Source organism: Streptopelia decaocto (assembly GCF_964273445.1).
Source record: "Streptopelia decaocto genome assembly, chromosome: 3".
NCBI lineage: Eukaryota > Metazoa > Chordata > Aves > Columbiformes > Columbidae > Streptopelia > Streptopelia decaocto.
Genome location: NC_138656.1, coordinates 26,552,754 through 26,574,563, shown reverse-complemented (window position 1 = coordinate 26,574,563; position 21,810 = coordinate 26,552,754). Strand labels below are relative to the sequence as shown.

General features: G+C 37.8%; 1 protein-coding gene across 5 annotated transcripts in view; it reads right to left on the bottom strand.

Moving 5' to 3' along the window:
• The window catches only part of EML4 (EMAP like 4), a 161,174-nt gene that overhangs the window by 33,507 nt on the left and 105,857 nt on the right, over positions 1-21,810 (bottom strand). For 3 of the 5 annotated variants that reach the window (XM_082048790.1, XM_082048791.1, XM_082048787.1), the window contains exons 4-8: positions 20,720-20,893; positions 18,439-18,561; positions 15,467-15,492; positions 14,985-15,017; positions 3,656-3,779 (exon numbers count right to left, since the gene is read on the bottom strand). In XM_082048790.1, coding sequence (XP_081904916.1) covers positions 3,656-3,779; positions 14,985-15,017; positions 15,467-15,492; positions 18,439-18,561; positions 20,720-20,893 — 480 coding nt within the window. The remainder of the gene's footprint in view (positions 1-3,655; positions 3,780-14,984; positions 15,018-15,466; positions 15,493-18,438; positions 18,562-20,719; positions 20,894-21,810) is intronic. The other 2 variants (XM_082048788.1, XM_082048789.1) reach the window with 2 other exon arrangements.

Sequence of the window (21,810 nt, the reverse complement as noted above, 5' to 3'; positions counted from 1 at the left end):
GGGCAGGAAAAAAAAGGATGCCTCTATTTCTCCCCCATCACTATTTACTTTCTGACTAAATTTTCCTATTTCTTCTTACTTTAAACACTGGTGGAACAAGAAGAAAACCCTCCAGAATGGTCTTTTATTAAACAAACAAACAAACAACCAAACAAAAACCAAACAACAAAATCCAAACCAAAACAACCAAACCACTGAACTTTCAAAAATGTCATGCGACAAACCAAGAAAAATATATTTTCTGTCTTGAAGCATGAAGAACACTATTTTAAATACCTTATAAGAGGAGAAAGGCAGATGTTGTTAATTTGCTGTATGTGACAATGAGTGTATTGATAAGGATTTATTAAGATTGACATCTTTGAACATTCATGATAGAGAAGTATTAATGATCTACTCAAACACACCTCTCCAGGTTAGAAGTCCACCATCCAAAGCTAAGGCTGAGTACTTTTGCATCCACCATTGAGCTCTGGCATTCACAAGGCTTAAAAAAAATGGCTACGTTTTCGCAGTCCATTCCTTTTCATTACCCCACCTACGTAATAAAGTACCAAAGATCATCTGCATTTTCTAGGAGAGTAGTTTTCAGAAGCATGTAAAGGAACAACCTGTTTAATGGGAGAAATGTTTTGCTTTCTTCATTCTACATCCCAGATTGTCTTGAGAGAAAAGGAGAGGGGTTGTTGCTCTGCAGTTCCTTCCTTCTCCACACACTCACAACAAAGTAGCAGATATGTTAATACAATAATTAACTGCCTCTCTTTACAGAAAAAGGGGTGACAACTTTAATGCTTAATTTCCTCTAAGTATCAATGTTAATCGTTCAATGAGACCGACGTTTCAGCCAAGTAAACTCAGAGATAGCTGTCTTCATACTGTGAATATTTCTCACCAATTACAAGGATTGGTTTGTTACAACACTTGATACGTTTAACAGCTTTCATTGTTTTTAATTGGCTAAGAATAGCCATGGCCCTCATGAAAAGTGATTCACTGTACACCAGAATTCAATAGTATATTTACCACTGGCTTCAATTATTCTTAGAAAGAAGAGCACCAGTGCTAAAAATAATCGTATAAAATGAAGTCAGAAATACCCTCCAGAAATTGAGCTACTATACGTTGGGAGAAAGAGTTTATAAAACCACTGCCTGTCAACAGCAGCACTGACAGTGACCTCCGTAGCTACTAAATAAGTCTATTTCTCCATTACCAGAAATGCCAGATATACTTTCAGCAGTTCTGAAGTGCAGTAGGAAAGACTGTACTACAAAGCAAGGACAGCCAAATAAAATTATTAAATTTACGTGAAATCACTCAGGAAGCAGACACAGTCAAGAGCTCAGACTTCCCCATGAGCTACTTTATCTTGCCAAGCAGCTTAAGTATTTCTTCAGTTGACAGTAATCTGCAGGGCAGACAAAGGCTATGTGGGTTCTGTTGAATGCACAGTGCTGGGTATCAGTAATTGAATATACCTGCAGGACACAGTTCATCTAAAAAGGAGGGCCCCTCCCAGACCAAAAAAAAAACCAAACCCAAACCACAAAAAACCCCACTCCAAGAACCCTTCTATTCTTGCCTTGAAGCTGTTCATAGTTGATCATCATCTTCCAAAACGGTATTATCAAAGGAAAATCAATTATATACTGTCATCCACCAGGCAGGAGAATTAAGTGTCCAAAACAAAACTTATAGATTGAACAATTCAACACTCAATTGACATTTCAGTTGCCAAACACTGACATCACTAAAATATTCTGTGAATCACTGTCCCCATGTCTTTTTAATAAGATGTTGAGGCTTCGGTTTGCCGCGGTATTTGGAAGTTACAGCTGGCTTGCAGATTTCTTCCCCTTGCTAAGCCTGTGCACAAAGTACAAGATCTTTTGCTACAGTATCTTCCTGTCTTCAAAACTGAAGAGTAATTCTGTGCAACTTCACAAAGACCAATATTAAGCCTTCATAAATTTTACTGCCTTTTCCTCATTGTTTTCTTCACCATTGTATCCAAAAGACACCCTACACTCATAAATATACTGGTCTGATTTAGGATGACATTGCCTTAAACAGATTCCAAAAACATATGGACAGTCTGTTTAAACTAGATTTATTTCACTTTAATTAGCCCTCAGCAGGAAATTAGTTTAACCTGAACTTGAGGTCCTTGGACATTAAATAAGTATGTCCACACTGGGATTTGCACCTACTTAACTGAGGGTGTGATTTCATGATCAGTTTTCATCAGTCCAAACTTCTCACTGCTGCTGAAAAAGTAGATCTGATCTTTCTCCAGTAGGCCAGTTCTAGCTTTTGCATGTTTGTGGGGCAAAACAAATGAGTTGATCCTGCTGAAAGTTAATTCTGAAAAAAAAGATAACATTTCAGCCAGATCAGTGACCGACCCAATTCATTCCAGAGTCATATAAGTGCCAGCAAAAGCAGCAAAGAGCTGTGACAGTAGTAAAGCTGGGCATCACAGAATAGCAAAGAATGAATTAAAGCTCTGTTTTCCTTCTAGGCAGGCCTTTAATCCAAAACTTTCCTCCTTTATGGTCTAAGTTTCCACAGTCTCACTGGAAAATTCAGAGAATGTGAGCTCCACAACTGCTCTTCATAACCAAGTATGCAACATTATGTGTTTTAAACTTCTATTAGTTAATAATGGCAGGAAAAATAATAGAGAAATCTTTTTTCCTAAACTGAGTAAGCAAGGGTGGCTTAAAAAACATCTATGCCTCAGTGACTAACAGATATGATGAGAGAGGTATAGGCAGCCTCTGTCTGTACATATCCCGACATATGACAGTGTATCATCAATATTCCTGAAAATCTTCCTCCTTTCAATACCAAAAAGAAGGATAAAACTTGAGATTATTACACCAACTCAAGTGCTGCCTAAACACGTTATTTTACTGAGGAACTTATACAATCACAGCTTACTGGAAGAATCTGCAGAGATGAGGGGGGTGACAGGAAGACCCAAATGAGTACAGAAGCACGTCTCTTGCAATGAACTTAACGTCTGATCTACTAAGTCTGGAAAATCATTGTCAGTCACACATGAACCAATTCCATTTTTCACGTGATAAATGTATTTAGTGTACACTATTCTCCAAGAAGTGAACCCTTCCACTTTGGAGCTGAAACATATAAGTAGTGCAAAGAACCTTGCGGATGGCTGCTTCGGCAATCCTCATTCCATAGGTAAGGACAATGAGAAGTTCTGGAACTTATTCAAGATCTTCCACAGTTCTAAAACCTCCTAAAAATGAACCAAAATTGTAAACTAACAATGCTCCTGAATGCACAGTCTATATTAATATGGGGGATGGGGGAGTGTGTATTTTTCAAACTCACTAACTCTATAGAGACACTTTCACACTAAAAATAAATTACAATTAGTTTCAATAGCAAAACAAAGAAAAAGCAAGGCTTTTCTGTGCCCACATATTTTGCAGCTTACAGCTGTACTATAAAGTAGCTACAAACTATTTCAGGTGTTATATTAAATTGAACTTTTTTTCCCCACTTTTAAGTAAGTGTTTTTTTTTCTCTGAACACAGAAGACACAAGACCAGATTCTAAAGGAAAAAAAAAAAAAAGGCAAGACAAAAAGGGGACTGCAAGTAGTTACTGATGTTAAGGATACACCCACTCCAGTTTTAACTTCTCAGGAGGCAGCTCTGTCCTAATATCATCATAGTTTTCTACATCAGAAGGAATGAACATTGTGATTGGTCGGCCCCGCATGAACATCTTGATATATTCTCCCTCTGTTGAAACAAAAAAGCATATTAATCATATGGTAAATTTACACAAGAAATAAGCACAAAAGAAACCAGTAATAAGCAGAAGGATGCAAATAACACTTGTGATATAATCATTATATTTGAAATGTGAGCTTAGTAAAGGCCCAAATTTTACTGTTTTTTAAACAGAACACTGAAATATACACACATAGAGTGTTAGTTGAATTTGTGATAGAACAGACTGAGCATGTAACACTTTAGACATGCAAATAAGATAACTAAGGCAAATTTCAAATTAAAATCTGAAACTGAATAAATAGGTTGTCACAGAATCACAAGATAAGATATTTCAGGTTGAAGGGGACCTCAGAAAGTCTTTAAGTCCAACCTCTGGCTCAAAGCAGGCTCAGCCATGAGGTCAGACTAGGTTGCTCAGGGTTTTGTCTAGTCCAGTCTTGAAAGCCTCCAAGGATCGAGATGGCACAGCTTCTTGGCACCCAGCTGTCTGATTAGAGACCCAGGGCAGAACTGCTCCTCCAAGCCCCTCTGTCCCCAGCCTGTGTCCCTGCCAGGGGCTCTTCTTTCACCCAGGTACAGGACTTGGCATTTGTCCTCCCTTAGTTTTGTGAGGTTTCTGCAGGCCCATCTCTCCAACCTGCCCGGATCCTCCTAGTTGGCAGCATTACCCCCCAGCACATCAACTGGGCCTCCAGTCTGCTGTCACCTGCGAACTTGAGGGTGAACTCTGTTGCCTGCTCCAGGTCGTTGCTAAAGATGTTAAACAGGACAGGTCGAGGACAGACTCACTCCCACAGAATTATAGTTTAACAACTCAAGTCAAACTTGGAGATATAAAAATGCAAGAGAAAGCAGATAATTTCACTGACAGCAAAAGCAATGCAGACTCCAAAATAGCTTCTTACTCACAGAAACATTCCAGAAGATGCCAAGACCAAGAAATAATCAAAGTTGCAAGCAAGACCAACCTTAAACCATGGCCTCTGCCCTTCTCTGAATTTGAAATACCCCTACTATAGAGACTGCAGAAACATATTCCATCTGAACTGCAGTCAGAAGGGAAGGAGACAGGAAAAACCTGTAACTATTTTAATCCAGAAAAAATATTAAGCTTTCTTGTACAAAGTTTGGAAATGAATTCCTGACACTCAAGTTCTTTCTTCAACAGCTAGACAAGATCTAAGGCCAGCAATCATCAGTCTAATGAAAAAAATATGGTGAATATGCTAGGTTATTTAAAAGAAGTATTTCTGATCACAGAGGATTTTATCAGAATTGTGTGAAATTTTGTGGAATACCATCCCAGTTCTGAAAACACTGAAAAGCACCAGCTTTGAATACAGCAGTGATAATTCTAGCACATACCAATGGCTTGGACAGCACTGACACACAGAGGAAAAAATCTATGGTGACCAAATCATATAATACATTCAGTAACTCCTACTCAGAGGAAGAACCACCCATGAGCTTGCATTGTTTTAACATCATTTGTTACAGCATTGTTCAAACTTACTAGGTCAATGAATCCATCTACCTGAACATAAGCTAGTTAAAAGTATTCTCCTATGTGCATGATACTCACTTTGGAGATTCTACAACACATGTGGCTTAATCTGTCAAAAACTTTTCATTTTCCTCTTAACACACTGTAGTTTGATTTCTTGATGCTGAACAGTTTTAACTATTTTTTTTTAATTTTATGAAACAGATCAGTTTATAAAATTTACCAAGTTCCCAGACTTTAAAGATGCGATTACTGTGATTCCTTTTTCACTTTTAGTGCGCTCAAGTCAACCTTCTGAGACCGAAAATTCATTTTACTTGAATTTTGTGTCACTTTTGACCCTAGTAGTAGGTTTAGACTGTACTGGAGGCAAAAAAAAAAAAGGTAATCTTCCTACAACAGTCCAAATACAGCTGAAAGCTAGTGCAAAAAAACCCACAGGCTAAAAAAGTGATTCCTGAAGAGCAACTGTAATAATTGCGTGATATAAAACTAACACATGCAAAAAGGCCCTTCCTTATTTAGAATACTAATATAATAAAAGATGAGCCATTTAAGTCCAGTATCAAAAGAACAAATGTCAAAAAGATGAAAACCAGTTGTCCTACTTCTAAGAACAAATACAGCTCCTTTGAACAAGAACCCTGTGAGTTCATCCACTGAGAACACGAGAATACTTGCCTCAGATCAAATATCAAAGAATGAAGAAAATCAGTTCCCAGCAGCTAAATTAGAAACAATAGTTGTTTTATCAAGTGTGCATTGCTTAAATGTATTGCTGAGAAAAAGCTCAAGATCAGTGTGGTCACTAGTTTGACACAAATGTTTTGATAAGTATTCCAAACAAGCACCATTTTTTCCACTAAAATATTTTTATAGTATGTTTTTCACAGGGATTAAACAATACTGGCTAAAACCAAGAGTAATGTATGAATAATGACCTTTCTTTTAAAATCTGGTGCTCACACTCTTAAAACTTAAAACACAGTGTCGCCTGAGGGTATTTAGAAAAGACCAGTCATTAGTGCAAGTCAGATTCTTGAATTATTTTGACACTACAAATTTAGGATCAAATTTCTCATCACTGCTTAGAACAGTGGAGACAAGCTGCAATTGAAATTCCTATTGATACAGGCAGTTGCACCTGTTGGACCCTGCAGATGAGAGAGATGAAGAGTCCATGAGAAATTCAGTGAGGTCTTTGGCCTGAAGAGGCTCTCCTGGAGCTCAGGGAAAAGATCATCTGTAGGGCCTTCAGATACAAATCAGCTCTCTGAACTTCCCTATTAAAGAACAAACATTTTTTGCTTTTATTAGCTAGCTTCATGTTACTAGAGATTACCTTTGAAGACAAATTTATCACACTTGTTAGGCAGATATAGGCTAGGTATAACTTGATTAAGACTCTCCTACAGAAGAGAAAGGATTAAAAAAAAAAAAAAAAGTGACAATCCACTGTAAGAGTTTTGTCTGAGACTGTAAACTTCCTTTCATCAGAGTAACCTGTAGGGCAGATATATTATTAATGTAAAAATCTTTTGAAATACTAGAGAGGATGACAGCATATCAACAGAACTATTCTCAAACAGCAACTAATTGCCTGAGGCTAAATTCTTGTAAATGGAAGTTAAGAAAATCAGTGATTTAACTCTTTCATAGCAAACTGGCTCAAATGAATGCTTGAGCACTAGACTGTTTGTTTCCTGCATTCTCACTATTTCCACATATAAAGCAGTATGTCTAGACTTTTCTTCCCCCTCATTTGATCTTTTGGAAGAAAAGAGACTTGGTTATTTCATGACATATTTGTAGGCAAGGGGGTATAGGGGAGATAAAGTCAGAAGTTTAAAAGAGGGGGGAGAGGAAGTCCTTGACAATTCTGGTATCTACCAGTCTGAAAACAGTAGGTGTGAGTACAAAAATTCTCTACCCCATATAAGAGTTTTTCAGACCCCACTATTAACTGTACAGAATAATTGGGGGGTGAAGGAGATACCTAAAAGGATCCTGGAGCTCACTAAGTTAATTAGTCTGCAACTGCAGACATCCTATAAATCCTTTCAAATTTGTATCAAACCAACCTAAAAGTACCATTGCATCTCTGTACACAGCACACACAGGTGCTGTGGATTATCCACACACACAAAAAGGAACAGCTCAGGCCCAGCGTTGCTACAGAAGGCAGCACCACATGAATGCAGGGCTTTGACTTCAGGGGCCAGCTCTTCCCCGGGAACAGCTGGAACTGCTTTTGTGCAGCTTTGAGCTCAAATTCGCAGCCCTTGCCAGACTCTTCTTGGTTCCACAATAATTCACCTCTGGAGCCTCAACAATCTCTTTGCACAAGGTGCCAGGGAACACAAGACTAGCACTCCCAGTTTTTGCTCACATGAAGCCCCTGGGTGTGCTGGACCTGAGCAAACTCCATGCAGGCCTCAGCTCTCTGGATATTATTAATTCAGTCCCAAAGATGCAGAAACAATTGATGTGACTACACCGTAGTCCCAGTCAGCTAAAGGGACATAAAACATCACTCAGGGAGAGTGACACAAAGACAGCGCCCAGCAACTTGGTGAGGTCCCACCTAAAGGTGGATTTGAACACCAAACAGCCATGAGGCTCTGCAAACCCATGCCGTGAGCTGGAGGAACATCACAGCTGTACTCAGCCTAGCCCAGGCTGATGGGTGCACAACATGGCCCCCAGTGCCCTGCATCTCTCTGTTTTTTAATTTGATCAGGGTACTGCAGCACTCACTTTGCACAGGAGAGACTTGGCTGTCACTGGGATACATACTAACATGCTCTGCTGATTTTGGAGCATCCAAAAAGTACCATCCAAAAACCTCCCTCTCCTAATAGTTCGGAACCTCTAGACTTCCAAGCAACAATAAAGCACAACCAGGTTTACTTTTTGTGTGGCTGTTCTGCTGTCTGAAAGTGCATCAGGTAGGCACGAAACCAGCAATCATGCCCCCCCTCCTCCTCCCAGTCTTCATTTCGGAAACAAAACAAAACAAAAAATCTTTTCAACTCTCTTCTTGTGTGATAAGGTATCAGTCTGTCTCCCCACCACCACAAAATTCACCTTTTATGATTGCAGGTAGCAATAACTGCACACAGTGTTGCAGAGGAGAACCTACCAGGCTTCTGATGCATTAAGATTTTCTATAAGGCAGTGTTATCTCCATTAGAATTATCTCTGATGCATCCTGGGATTGACTTTGTGTTTTCATTTTAAGTGAAGGGTTCAGTCTTCATATGATTAACTAAAATGTTAGAGCTCTTTTCCTCAAAATTTAACTGCGGCAGACAACCTGCTTATAGCTAAAATGTTGCTAGAGGCTCCTGCATGTGCGATCTCGCACTTTGAGTAATTTAATTCTGTCTTACACTACTCTAGGCCTCAGAAACATTTAGGTCTTGCTGTATTAAAATCTCAGCTTCCACTGGATCAGTTTGGTCTCTCAGCTTCATGTCATCAGTGAAATTTCATCAGTGCTCCTACTTCCCTGTGTTAAGTTCATTAGTGTAAACACTAAGCCAAATAGGTCCCAAAAGGCTGCAAGCAGATGTTGGCAACCAGAGTATCTACTGTGGGTTTTTTGAAAGTTTATAGCCTGCTCGAGAAGAGAGGAATAAATGTGTCTGTGAAACAAGGTGCTGCTACTGAGAAGGAACCCTAGAAGCCTGCCTGATCTGCAAGGAAACAGGAGTATCTTCTTCACAGTCACTGTAAGCCAGCGGACTTACCATGCATGCAAGAAAACTGTTGGTAAAAGCATGCAACAAGAAGAATCTAGGACTAGAACTAGTGCCAAATAAAAAACTGTAGACAAACAGACAGTGGCTGAACATTTTCTGCAAAGCCTCCTTGTATCAAAAGAAGATTCCTATTAACATAAATAAACTTTTAATCAGGACTTATTATAAGAAAAAAAAAAGAAGAAAGAAACAAAACCCCAACACCACCCCCCAACACCAACAAAAAACAAACAAAACAATCGAAACCCCCAAACAAAACAATAGCAACAAAACCGAAAACCAACAACAAAACACAAAAAACAACAACAACAACAAAACCAACACCACACCAAAACAAAACCAACCCAACAAACACAAAAAAGGAAAAAGCAGCAAAAAGGTAACAGTAAAATTCAACTTCAAGCAATACCTACTAATGCACTCTTGGAAGAAAGTTTAAAATGCAGCAATTCAGTGAAAGCAAGCTAGAAGGCAACACCAATGAAAAACACCGCAGGTGATAACAGAGGGCAAAGATATGGCAATACAAATCTTCTGAAAGGCTGAAATTAGTGCTTCAATGAAGTCAGCACAGAAAAATTCATGCAATGACACTTAGGCAATTTATTGCTTTCTGTGAATCATATTCTTAGAGGGATATGGAAGGTTTTCAGAGGAAAATAATAAAAGTAATAGGAACTGAAAGGAGGAGAAAAAAAATTTCGAAGAAGTCTTTCTAGATTAACTCAGAAGTATCTACAAAGAAGAGCAATTCAGAAGACACGAAAGCTACTGTTTAGATATTTCAGAAATTTGAAGACAGTGACATAACAAAACCCAAACCTTCCTGGTTTCCAAAAAACATGCCTCAAAAATGAAATCATCAAGCAATACACAGCAGTTTCCTAGAAGCATGTGAGAAGCCCTCATCCTCAATTACTGATGTATTCAACAAGACTGGACAGTTTTATATATATATGTATACACACACACACACACATTTACACAGAATAGGTAATAGTGAATATATAAGAAAATTATCTGTTTGTCTACACAGTTATAAGTTTCATTCTTAAGGAATCATTAAAATAATCTTATCTGGTGAATTATTAGTGACTATTTTTCAATAGGTCTCACTCCATCTAGTTTAAAAGAGAAACACGGACTGATGCATCAAAACCCTTGGCTCAGTTCTACTTGTGTTCAGCATCTGAATCTTACCCTTAAAGTGAATTACCAGCAAACGAAAACCCCCAAAAGACTCCAAATAGCCTGGTCAGGCAGAACTCTCTAATAATGTACAATAAAGTACCACATCCAGAGTACATTTATTAATCTGTCTTCACCTTCTAGTTGCTTGACCAGCTAAGTTATGCTTTTTAATACTACAAATAGCTTCTTTCCCACAAGCTTTCTGCTTTCAGGCCTACGTCCAAGAACTCAGTAGGACCACTAACCTGAGGGACAAAGGCTTAGAAGCCTGTTTCTAATTTAAACCAGTGCTAACAGCACAGAGATGAATACAACTGAATCAGGCCATCATGCCCAGACCATTACATTTCAAGTTGCAGTGGAATTAAAGTGCAGCTGCAGGCCCACCGTCTCTCACCCTGAGCTATGTGGCAACGCTTGCTGAACCTGCCAAGCAGACGTGCATTGTCGCTACTGAGCACAGGGTACAATGCAAACCAGTCAAAAAAAAGCAGATGAGACCAAAGATTTGCACTGGTTTGAAGTGATTTTTACAGTCTTGCCTTATGATTTCTTAATAGAGCTTTGGTTATTAATTTTATGTAACTTCATCACTAAATCACAGTTAAAACCCTGGTTCTGCATGTATTGGCTGACATTAAGAATCTACATATTAACAACAGTTACCATCTGCATTGAAATAATACAAATTTAATACTAAACTGCAGCTTTTTATTTAAAAATGGACTCATAAAGAGGAGTACTGGACACAAACAAGCTCAATAACACTGTATTTAAGTGCTTCCTGTTTAAACGATAAAATCCTGGCTTCACCAGGAATCAGTGATTAAAACTGTCAAATACCAGTTCATTTTTCTGACAGTTTTTAATAATGTGCACTGTGCCTGAATGAGAAGAAGCAGCCCAATAATAATGAGAGAGGTTGGATCTCTGTTTGCTCTCAGGTACGTGGGCACCTTCAATGAGCATCTGTGTCTGACAAAAAAAAATAATCCAAGGTAGTTACTGAATGTTGCACTCTCAGTGGACAGGACACACTGTCAGGAGGATAAATTTTTCCACTGTGAGCTTCACGATTGCCCTGTTCTGTGAACCTAGACCTATAGCACAGTTAAACTAACAGAAGAAAAAGTACTGGAAACTAATAAAGCACAATCTAAAAAGAAACAAACTTAGGAATGTAGTGAATGTTTTTCATTAATTCTTTCACATATGGTTTTTATTGCCACCCAAAAATGTCTTAAGTGTCTTTATAATAAGTGAACAAGTGATTCATATACTGTACTGCTGTCACTGAAACCCAAACTTAAACATGGAACCTCAGTGAAAAAAAAATCCTTTTATCTTAAATAACCCAAGTCTTTAACTTCTGGTTATAAAAATATGAATGCTTTATGATTAATATTTCAAGAATGTGTCTGCTGAAGTGAAAAGCAAGATAGCTCCTATAGGCAATTATAAACACCTGCTGGTAGAGAACTGAAAAGAATAACTGTAGCTAGTGTCCTTTAAAAGCTGTAGTAAGCAGCTGCTCATTTCACCCATAGCTTTATTGGATTTTCACAGAATTTTAATACCTCCTCAGTACTGGATTTTATTGTAAAAAGGTTGTCCTGATTTGCAAGGAAAAGGGAAGAATGTTCAAAAATAAACTGAAAAATCTAAACCCAAAAGTCTCTTCAGCAAATGTATGGATGTTTGTCTCACACTTGCCTCATTAGCTTGGCATCAACGAAGTGCTCCTGTGTATACAACCTCTACTTCAGCATATACCTGGACGGATAAAGCTCAGGCCTAAACTTAACAGGGAGTAGGTGCAACTCAACCCAGGTATGAGTGATAAAGGCACTGAGGGAGCAAAACTGGGTACTGAGATAGAAGGTAAGCAATCAACACTGGTAACATGGATGGTGCTAAACAGAGGACACCCAAGTGACTGCCCACCCCACACTGCTGCTGCTGGAGAAGAGAATTGCCCAGGTCTTGCTGACATTCACCGGCAATACCTGCAGTACGCTCTCCAGGGGACTACGTTCTGAAGCCAATGCCTTTCAGGATGGAAGATCATCTAAGATTAATCCTCATTTTCTCCTCAAGTCTTTCACTTTCACAGCTAATACATACTATCAACAGAAACCACAATGAGCGTGCGCAGATGGTCACAACATGGATAATATTGCAGTAGCTGCTGCTGCTAGAAAAATAAAGATTACAAGAACTAAAATGTGTGAAAGCACATTTCTAAATATTTTGTGGTACAGTACTATAGTGACAGGTTTCAAAGCAGTTTCTTCAACAGCTGGATCAAAAAAAAAAAAAGTGATTCTAGGATGTTCAAAGCTACACAGAATTGTCACCTTCCATCCTGCTATCCCATGCAAACACCTTCTAATACAACAATTTGCAATTTCACTGTGTTTCCAAACATGTGTGTATAAAGACATTGAAGTATTTTTACGCAGATTTGCTTTGAAGCTTGACAGTCTGCACCCCAGCAGTGTTCCCAAGAGCCCCCTCACACAATTCCTAGGAAGCACAGTGATACAATGATCAGTGCAGGTGGTGTGTGCCAGGGGGACACACGGTGTTTCACATACAGCCTGGTAAAATGAGCAGCTCAGGGGAGCTGCTGTAACTTAATTAACACCCTGCTAGAGACTGCTCACCTCTAGAGGCAAAGGCTGGCATGCCACAAAGGAGCATTAAAGCAGCTATAGCGTTTCACACCTTTGGGCTGTAGAACTGGAACGTTTGGCACAGAGAGCGTTAGCAAAGGCTGCCCTTCATCCCACCTGCCCAAGACAACTGTGTCCAGCCACACGGGATTTACCTCCAGAGAAACCAGGTTAATTGTCTGTGTGACTCTTGAACTTTCCAACCAGCTGGGTCAAGGCGTCAACTGGAAATTGGTTTATTTACGTGGCAACTATCCAGCAGAAAAAAGGCTAAACTCACCTGTCCTGAACAGGACGTTGCACTAGAGGGAACTGGCCGGGTGCTGCTCAGCTTATACTGGAAAGGATGGGGGACCCTCTGCACCTACAGTAACTAACAGGTGGCTACTTCTGTGGCAGTAAACAACACAAAACCTAACAAAGCCTTACACACACACTCTAAAAGTTGTCATAAAATACACTCATTGATCCATATATAAAACAGTCTCTGAAGGCTGAATCCTGCTAATTGCAACTTCATCCATATTAAAGGCAGAATGATAGTTTGCCACTATACTTGTTTAAAATCTTAGTAAATGCATTTTCTATGACAAAACTTTGTCTACATCTTCCATATATGCGGTGCCACTGTCATGTAACATATTTCTCTTTCATTCCAGCTGGGCTCAGAACAGTGTATGACATGACACACATGAAAGGCACCCATCCATCATTCAGTGAAAGCGCACATCAGTGCAGAGTAGCACAACAGACAGCGGGGTACACAGAGGCCACCCAACTTAGAGCTACCAAGCCAGGAGACATGGTCCATTCTTGACAGATCACATAGAATTGCAGAAGCGCATTGTAGGGAAAGAATTAGTATTGAAGGTATTTTAGCTGTACGCAACTTGGTATTGTGAAATGTTGTGTTTTGTAGAAAGAGTATTTTTAATATAATAGTCTTATTTAACTCTTGAAAAACTGAATTGCAGCTGGTCTGGACACTATTGATTGGTTTCTTTTTATAGTAACCATTGCTGCACATATGTACCGTTCCATAGTTGGTGTCAAGCAACCTGGCATAAAAACATTTCTTCTTTGTTCCTGATGCTTATGCACCCTCTTTCATTCCTACTGTCTTTGAAGGATGCTTTTGGTAAGAATCAGTTTAGAATATTTTTAAATCTGTAATTTCTTCATGAATTAGAAAAAGATAAAGCAATTAGATTCAAGTTGATTTTGTTTTCATTACACAATTAATATAATTACAGTGTGGGTTTTTTTTTTCTTTTTGAAAGAAAATCCAGAGAAGATCAAAAGTAATCAAACTGTGTACAATGTAATCTTGCTTACAGCGCAGATCTTGGAGACTACAGATTTGTTAATTAGCAGCAAAAAAAGCATGAGACAGAACCTCTGTACATAGATATATCTGAGTACAGCATGCACTTGGGTTACATGCTTTATTTTTGAAACTGCATGCTTCAGTACAGTTTGCAGGACATCAAAGCAGAGTAGTTTTGGGACACAAGAAGTGGATTTCTTTTGCTGTCACATCCCACCACATTCAGATAGATGGCTCCTTCTCCTGTCCGAACAAGCCAGCAGCAGCAGGTAGCCACAGAATGCAAGAGTCATCGGTGCAAAGACATACGCTTTATAACAGACTCATTTTTCATTTCAGCAAACTATATTAAAACCTTCAGTCTCTGTTCCTGTCTACTCAGCGTGTATGTTGTAATATTGGCAAGACAGAAAGCTGAGATAAAACAAATCTTTTAGTTGGCAGTTCTTAATATTCAGATATCTTAGGCAACAATGTAAGACTTCTAGAACCTTATTTGAACACACATTCCTCTCTGACGAAATTATGCATGTAGTAATTTATATTAGACTAACCCCAAACAATCTGCCCGTAGACTGCAACATGCATGTGCATATTTATTCCCATAATAAGGAAGTTGAAATATTTATTTAAATGCTTGAAGTTTTTAAGAGATTATGCACTGATGCTCTTTGACGGTGAAAAGCCAAATAAAAGATTTGTGAGAGCAATAAAGTAGAAAGCAACCAAAGGGCATAGCTTAATTCTTACCTTGGCTGTTTTTTTCACGAGTTGACATTTTTGCTGGTTATGGGACAGAAATAAAATATCTTAAAACTATTTCTAAAGTCTCACTCACACCTGCTTGGATGAAGACTGGCACACAGGTCAAAACTTCAGATTTTTGTTTTCATAACCTCTATTTATGCACATACACTCAGAGAAAATAATTTTTAAAGGTTTTTTGTTTCACAAAAGTCAAATGAATCCTCTCACCACCCACCAAAGTTTTCTGTCCTTCCTAAAGATCCAATCTGATGAGGCATTCCTCCATAATTTCAAAGATCCTTATACAGGTCTTGAGTGACATTTGGCCAGATGAACTCTTGGAGTAATTATTAATGCTACTTTAGCTCTATATCTCTGTTTCATAAGCATACATCCCAATGTATTTATTTACAAGAAATAGTACTCAGTCAAAGGCAAATCTTTTAAACTTCATCCAATATTTAAAAATAAATGTTTTTATTTACCTTGGCTGATGATGACATCTTTGTGCCTGGGGAAAAATCCAAAATAATATCGTTAATAATATGTGCAAGGCTTCTCAACCAATGCCATCTAGTTCTTACACATTATTGAATTTGGCAATCTCATCAGATTCTGTGTATTGTGTAAGTACAGCATAGGATGCTAAAGAACTAGTCTTGGTCATTGTAGTGCACTTTTACCCATACAGTAATTTATGTAGTTCACTGTATCTTTCAAATAACTTAAAGTCTCTGGCCCTATGGCAAGGGTTCCTAAGAATTATTGTGATAACAACAAAATATAAAAAGCTTTTAAAGTTAAATTATGGAGGGTATATTCCTCGCGCATGGAATATTCCATTTTGAGAGAGCAAATCTCTAATAACCAAATGTTTTAAGCTAACAAACACCCTCAGGCCTGCCTGCAAAGCATTTAACACCTGTCAAAATAAGCTGTCAGCACACAAACACAGCAAATTTTTCTAGGAATTAACCCTGTTGGATACATGGTTTAAATGTAATCAAGTTGCAGTTCCATTTAAACTGGATCTATGCAGCATTACTGGATGTAGAACACAAAGTCTTCAAAGGAGCGCAGCAAAACCAGGAATGATTACTCACAAAAAACCTCAATCCTTTTTTCTAAAAATGGAAGAAATACTAATTTCCAGCATCAGTGCTACTTCTTACCAGAATAACACTCCTTGACGGGAGAACGTATTGCATAAAAGAAAAAACCCTTGAATTCATTTGAAATTCAGCAGGAAGGTATGAGTGGCATCCAGTATTTTTAGCTGGATGGAGGTCAAATTTTTGCAACAGTGACAAAGGGTCAAGCATAAGCATGAGGAAAGTCATCTCTGGCTGTTGGCAGAATCACCCTTTTCCACACTGTCAAATGAAAAATTAAAATTGGATTCCCGGTCGTGCCCGCAAAACACTGAATGATGGGCTGCCGTGGGAACCCTCTTACTTCTTACGGCTTTATCAGGCTGATTTACAGCTCAGTGCTGGCTTAAAGACTGAGCTTACTAAACAAAGTTCATCTCCTGGGCTGGTAGCGCAAAGCATATGTAGAATATTTCTGTCCTGGGGCCCACATTAGGGTCTGAATTCTATTCCCTTGCACAAGACTCCAGTAACTTCAGGCAGATTAGGCCAGAGTTTCTTCCTTGGGAACGATAAATGCAATATAACAATATGCCTTTGCACAATTTCTAAAAGAACTGTTTGGTTTTGTGCATAGAAGATGGAAGTAAGAAATTAGTATTAATGTATGAGCTTGAATGCAAATACTGCTTTTATTATAATTATCATAATAATTAATCCTAACCTTTCCATGTCCACTCTTAGATACCTGATTAGAGACTGTAAAAGAGCAGCATTTAAAGTCTTTCAGAAAATAAGTGGAATCATGGGAAAATGAAACACAATACCTCTATTTTGACCATGCCTGAACCAGTATACATAATGTCAATAAAAGTAATATTAACTTTCCATTACTAGTAAATTTGAAGTATATACCACATTGTGAAAAATATTTTAGTAGAATAACAAAAAACAAGAAAAAGAAACTTGATATGTAGAAATCAAGACTGAGGGTTTTTTCATTCCAAAATATTATCTAGCAGTACCCTGCCATAATCTAAATTGCCAAAGGGCTTCTATATTCCAACACTGAAAACCAACTATAAAAGGAAAATAAATACTTGCAAAATATGTAACCCGTAATTCCTCATACACAGCACTTCACAGCTCTGCAGAACTCTTCAGGCTAAGCATAAAGCTTTTAGTAAACGTGCTGGTATCCACACCCAAGGTTAATTTAAGATGTTTTTGTTCTTCCCATTCCTAGGAAAGAAGGAATGCACTTGCACTGCTCTTGACTCTTAAGTATGTATTTGACAGTCTTACATGCAAACTAAGGAGAGCACTATAGACACGATCATGAAAGGACTGGAAGTTACTCTGAAAAGTCTGAAGAGCTTTATTTGTCATAGTGGGAGTTTTCCAGGTGGTTCTGCCTTGGAACAGTGAATGGCTATTTGAATGAAGATTAACAAGCAGATGTATGAAATCTGCAGACAACATCAAGCTGGAAGAAGCTGCCAGCATGCTGGGGAGATCTTGGCAAACAGGAGAGGACTCAGTCAAAAAGACAACACAACAATTTCTACAAATTCAGCAAAATTTCAACAAAGTCAAAACCAGAAACTAAGTGTGCAAACATGAAGGGGCAAGTCCTATCGGCAAACACTGAGGACACAAAGTGTCACAACAGGGGTCAGCAATGTGGAGCTACAGCAAAAATCAAACTCTTGTCCCTGTGCTGACAGTAGGAGAAGTTTACTACTCTGGGCTCTTAATCCCCAATGAGGCCTCCACTGGAGACCAAAAACTAAGATGACCTGCTGCTCAAAAGTACAAAATACCCAATGGGCTACAGCACATCACCTTCTGAAGGTGACACTGAAAAGATCCCTGTCTATTGTCTCAAACCTTCAATGAAGAACCTGTTAAACAGCTAATTTGAGAGACCCACCTGAAACGCTAACAGTATATACTTACTATTACAGTCTACTTTAGAAACACACATACTATGTCATAACCAGTAAATTAACTTCAAGGAAATACACTTATATTTTCAAATCTTAGTTTTAATTAGGAAAAAAACTAGTCTGAAGCTTCACAACAGTGGCACTAAGCCATAACTCTTAACTCACAGTGCATACTTCCGCTAACCCAAATGGACAATATTAAAATGTATTTACACTCAAATCCTCCATTCACATTTTATAATAATTTTAAGATTTCACAGGCACCTTTTCAGGTTATGCAAGTAACTACTCCTGGTAAAAACAAAGACGCAAATGATCTTAGCATATAAATAAATAAGTTCAGGAAAATTATGCATTTTCATAATATTTTGACTTGAATAAAGTTAACTTGCTTTTATGTACCAAAGTGATACATACTTGTCTGCATTCTTCACCACTTTTGATATTAATTTAGATGTTGAGGCTACTCTCAGCAGCTTGTTACGACTGTCATCTGAACTCTCCCAAGCACCGTGAGGTTTTTCAGCAGTTTTCTTTATGCTAGAAGAAACAAAAACATATTTTAAAATGACAAGATCATAAGATAACAATAACTGGAACTGGTATGCAACTGACAGATCAAGCAGCAGGAGACAAAAGCAGAGCTAGGTCTTCCTTCAAGCTGAAGCACGAAACAGGAAAAAAAGATTAGTCAAAAAGTTCTAACTGGATGAATGAAAACAATTGAGCAAGACAGTTGCCAAAAGTTTTATCCATTCCTTTCCATTTCCAAATGCTCTTACATAAAGCCTTGAACAAAATAACTCTATACTTCATTACTATATTGCTAATAATTACAAAAGTGGAAAAAAGGAGGCTACAGTATATCAGCCTTAAAGAATAAATTATTTTTTAAAAATAACTTAAGAAGGTAACAAAGAAGAATTTTTTTCCCCTTGATTAACTGTTCCCCAGCTTTAGCACGCTGATTTCTGAGGCAGAACAGTTCTATCAGATTACAGTTTCATACAGCTGTTCTGCAGATAGCACATTCTAAACCACGTTACTGCCTTCAATCTTTTTGAAATAAATGTCTGCAAGCTTCTTGCATGAGTAAGGTAAACTGGTTTTTGGCTCAATACTACAGATGATTAAATCCATGAATTCTGATACAATTTTTCAGCAATCTTATTGTAGCCAATTTGCACTAACAAGAACCTGCAAGTTTTGCAGTCACTAGTTCATTAATTTCACATACACCTTAATCATGGAAAACATGTTCAGAAGTGACCTAGCTCAAATTATTCTTCAATCAGCTGATTTAGAGGCTGCGTATGTCCTGCTAACAGTATCACACTTCATCCCGTCAGAAATGCTTTTTGCAGGAATAAGTCCTGAACTGCAACCTTAGAAATGACAAGCTGCTTTCCCAGCACCTCAAGAGAATGAAAAGTCCTGAGACAAACACGTTAATCAAATCAAGTTAAATCATTAGGAGACTAAAAAAAGGTGTTTATTGTTTTCCCCACACTGCAAAAGATTAGTAAGCAAGACTTCAGACAAACATCTTTACAGTGAGATACCAGGCAGAACAATAGGCCACAAGTTCAGCTTCAGACAAACTTAAGAGTTTGTGCAAGACATGGAGACAGAGCCTTTATGGAGTGTTATAACATGCACCAGTCAAGTGAAAGTTTAAATATTTATTAGAGCTGTGAATTTGAGCAATGCAAGACAACATAATCTTGTGAACTATAGTACATTTCAGAATAATAAATTTCATTTTTTTAAGAGTTTGTTTCAGTCTCCTAAATGCCAAACAGTAAAAGAAAATTTCACACCTTCTAAAACATTAAGGTGCCAATGAACCAAAAAAGGAAAAAAGAAACCACACGGTGTGATCCACATCATTTTGAAACTCATTAAAAAAAAAAAAAAAAAAAAGAAAAGAAAAATCGCCCAAATCTTAAAATTCATTTCCTTAACTTTAAAAAGCCATTAAAAAACAACCCAGGAGTACCATTTTTTCCGTGTCTAATTCCTACTAAAATGAGTGGGAACTTAAATGTAATCCTAAATAAATTTTACTCAAGTCAAGCAGTTCTATGATTGGGGAGTAAAACCAGAACTTCACTGATGTAAAGAATCAGAATAAAAGTGAAACACCCCGCAGCGTAGCAGGAATTGAAAAGGGGAAGGGCTGGGGAAAAAAAAAAAAAACAAACTGCAGTCATTGCAGTCATTTTAAAGAATAATTTGTGAAGAAATACTCCTGAAGGAAGACTTGCAATGATACTAGTGTTTAACAAATACTGTTACAAGATATAGTCAATGGTCCTGTGCAAAATACACTCCACAATTCAGCTACGCCACACAAAACCTATGAAGTGTATTTTGAGAAGGATCAAAGTCGTCATTAAATATTTTAGAATAATGACTGATTAGAGGTAATCCATCACATTAGGATTTCAATCACAGAGAACAAAAAAAAAAAAAAAACAAAAGAAAACTTTGTAATCTTAAAAATTTACTCAAAGAAAAATTGCATTTTCACTTATGTGCTTTGTTACAATGCCTGTCAAATGCTCTAGCACAAAAAATACAAAACACTTATTAACTTGATCATGAGACTGGAACTATTTCACATGACTTGTTGTCAAATATGAGCTCAGTATCATTACAATCAGTTTCTAATTCTGTACTGTGGTACTGTGAAAACCTTTTAGCTGGAGCAGAACTCTTGCTTTCTTGAGTTTGCCTGTGTGTTTGGAGAGTCTGTGAGGAAGGCTGGGGAGAAGGTGATGCTTGAGTTTGTGGACTTTGATCATTAGAATGAGATTCCTCTTTTTTTTCTTTCTGTCCTGGAGGTTTTTCCTTCTTTTTTTCTGTACTGCTGTAAAATAAAGTACAACATAGGGAGGAAAAAAAAAAAAAAAAAAAAGAGAACAAGCAAATAAATTAAAAAGGTGGGAGAAAATGCCCTCTGTGAAAAGATGGGAGAAGCATGTAACAACTTACTACATATAACCACAGAAAGAACACTTACTGTTTACTCACTCTCTACAGGTTAGCAGTTTCCTAAAAGATCTGTTCACAAGCTCCAAAAATAAAAACAGGTGAGAGAGACATGGAGGATTATTTACTTATTTTTGCTGCATAGTTTACTAAGTTTACTCTGATTTTAAAATTAATACATCTTTGATTTGAATATGTCCTTCATTCGTGGGTGCTTCTACAGTATCCACGGCTGACACAAGTTGATGCATCACAAGTCAGCTGTCCCTCAAAAAATCACCTCGGATTAGCTGAAGCCTGCCATGAAACTATACCACTCTCTCTGTATTTCTGGACATGTGTGGTACCTCTTATATTTGCACTCCCACCAAGAGAGTGAAATGTTGTTGCTGGTCCCTTGGCTCTCTCTGGCTGCACGAGAGTTCAAAGGAAACCACCCCTGGAAACTCAACACTGCTTTGATCTTTAGTTGACTGACATCAGTTTGTCTTGCCACTTCTTTAAAGCCTTCAGTAAATGACAGCTAAGAATACATCCTTATTTTCATAGTGCTGTATTTATTAGGCTAACATTTGAAACAGCTTTAAATACATGTCATTAACAACTTTAAATTCACTAAGAACCTAACCAAAGGTCCACTAAGTAAACAAGAAGATTAATTTAAAGGGTCTTTACAAAACAGCATGCTTTGCGATATACTGAATCACATAAACAATAGTAGAACCTAAAAGAGAAGATTATTCTGTAGTGCATGGTCTATTTCTTTTTTAATATTAAAAAAAAATAAATCTTGCA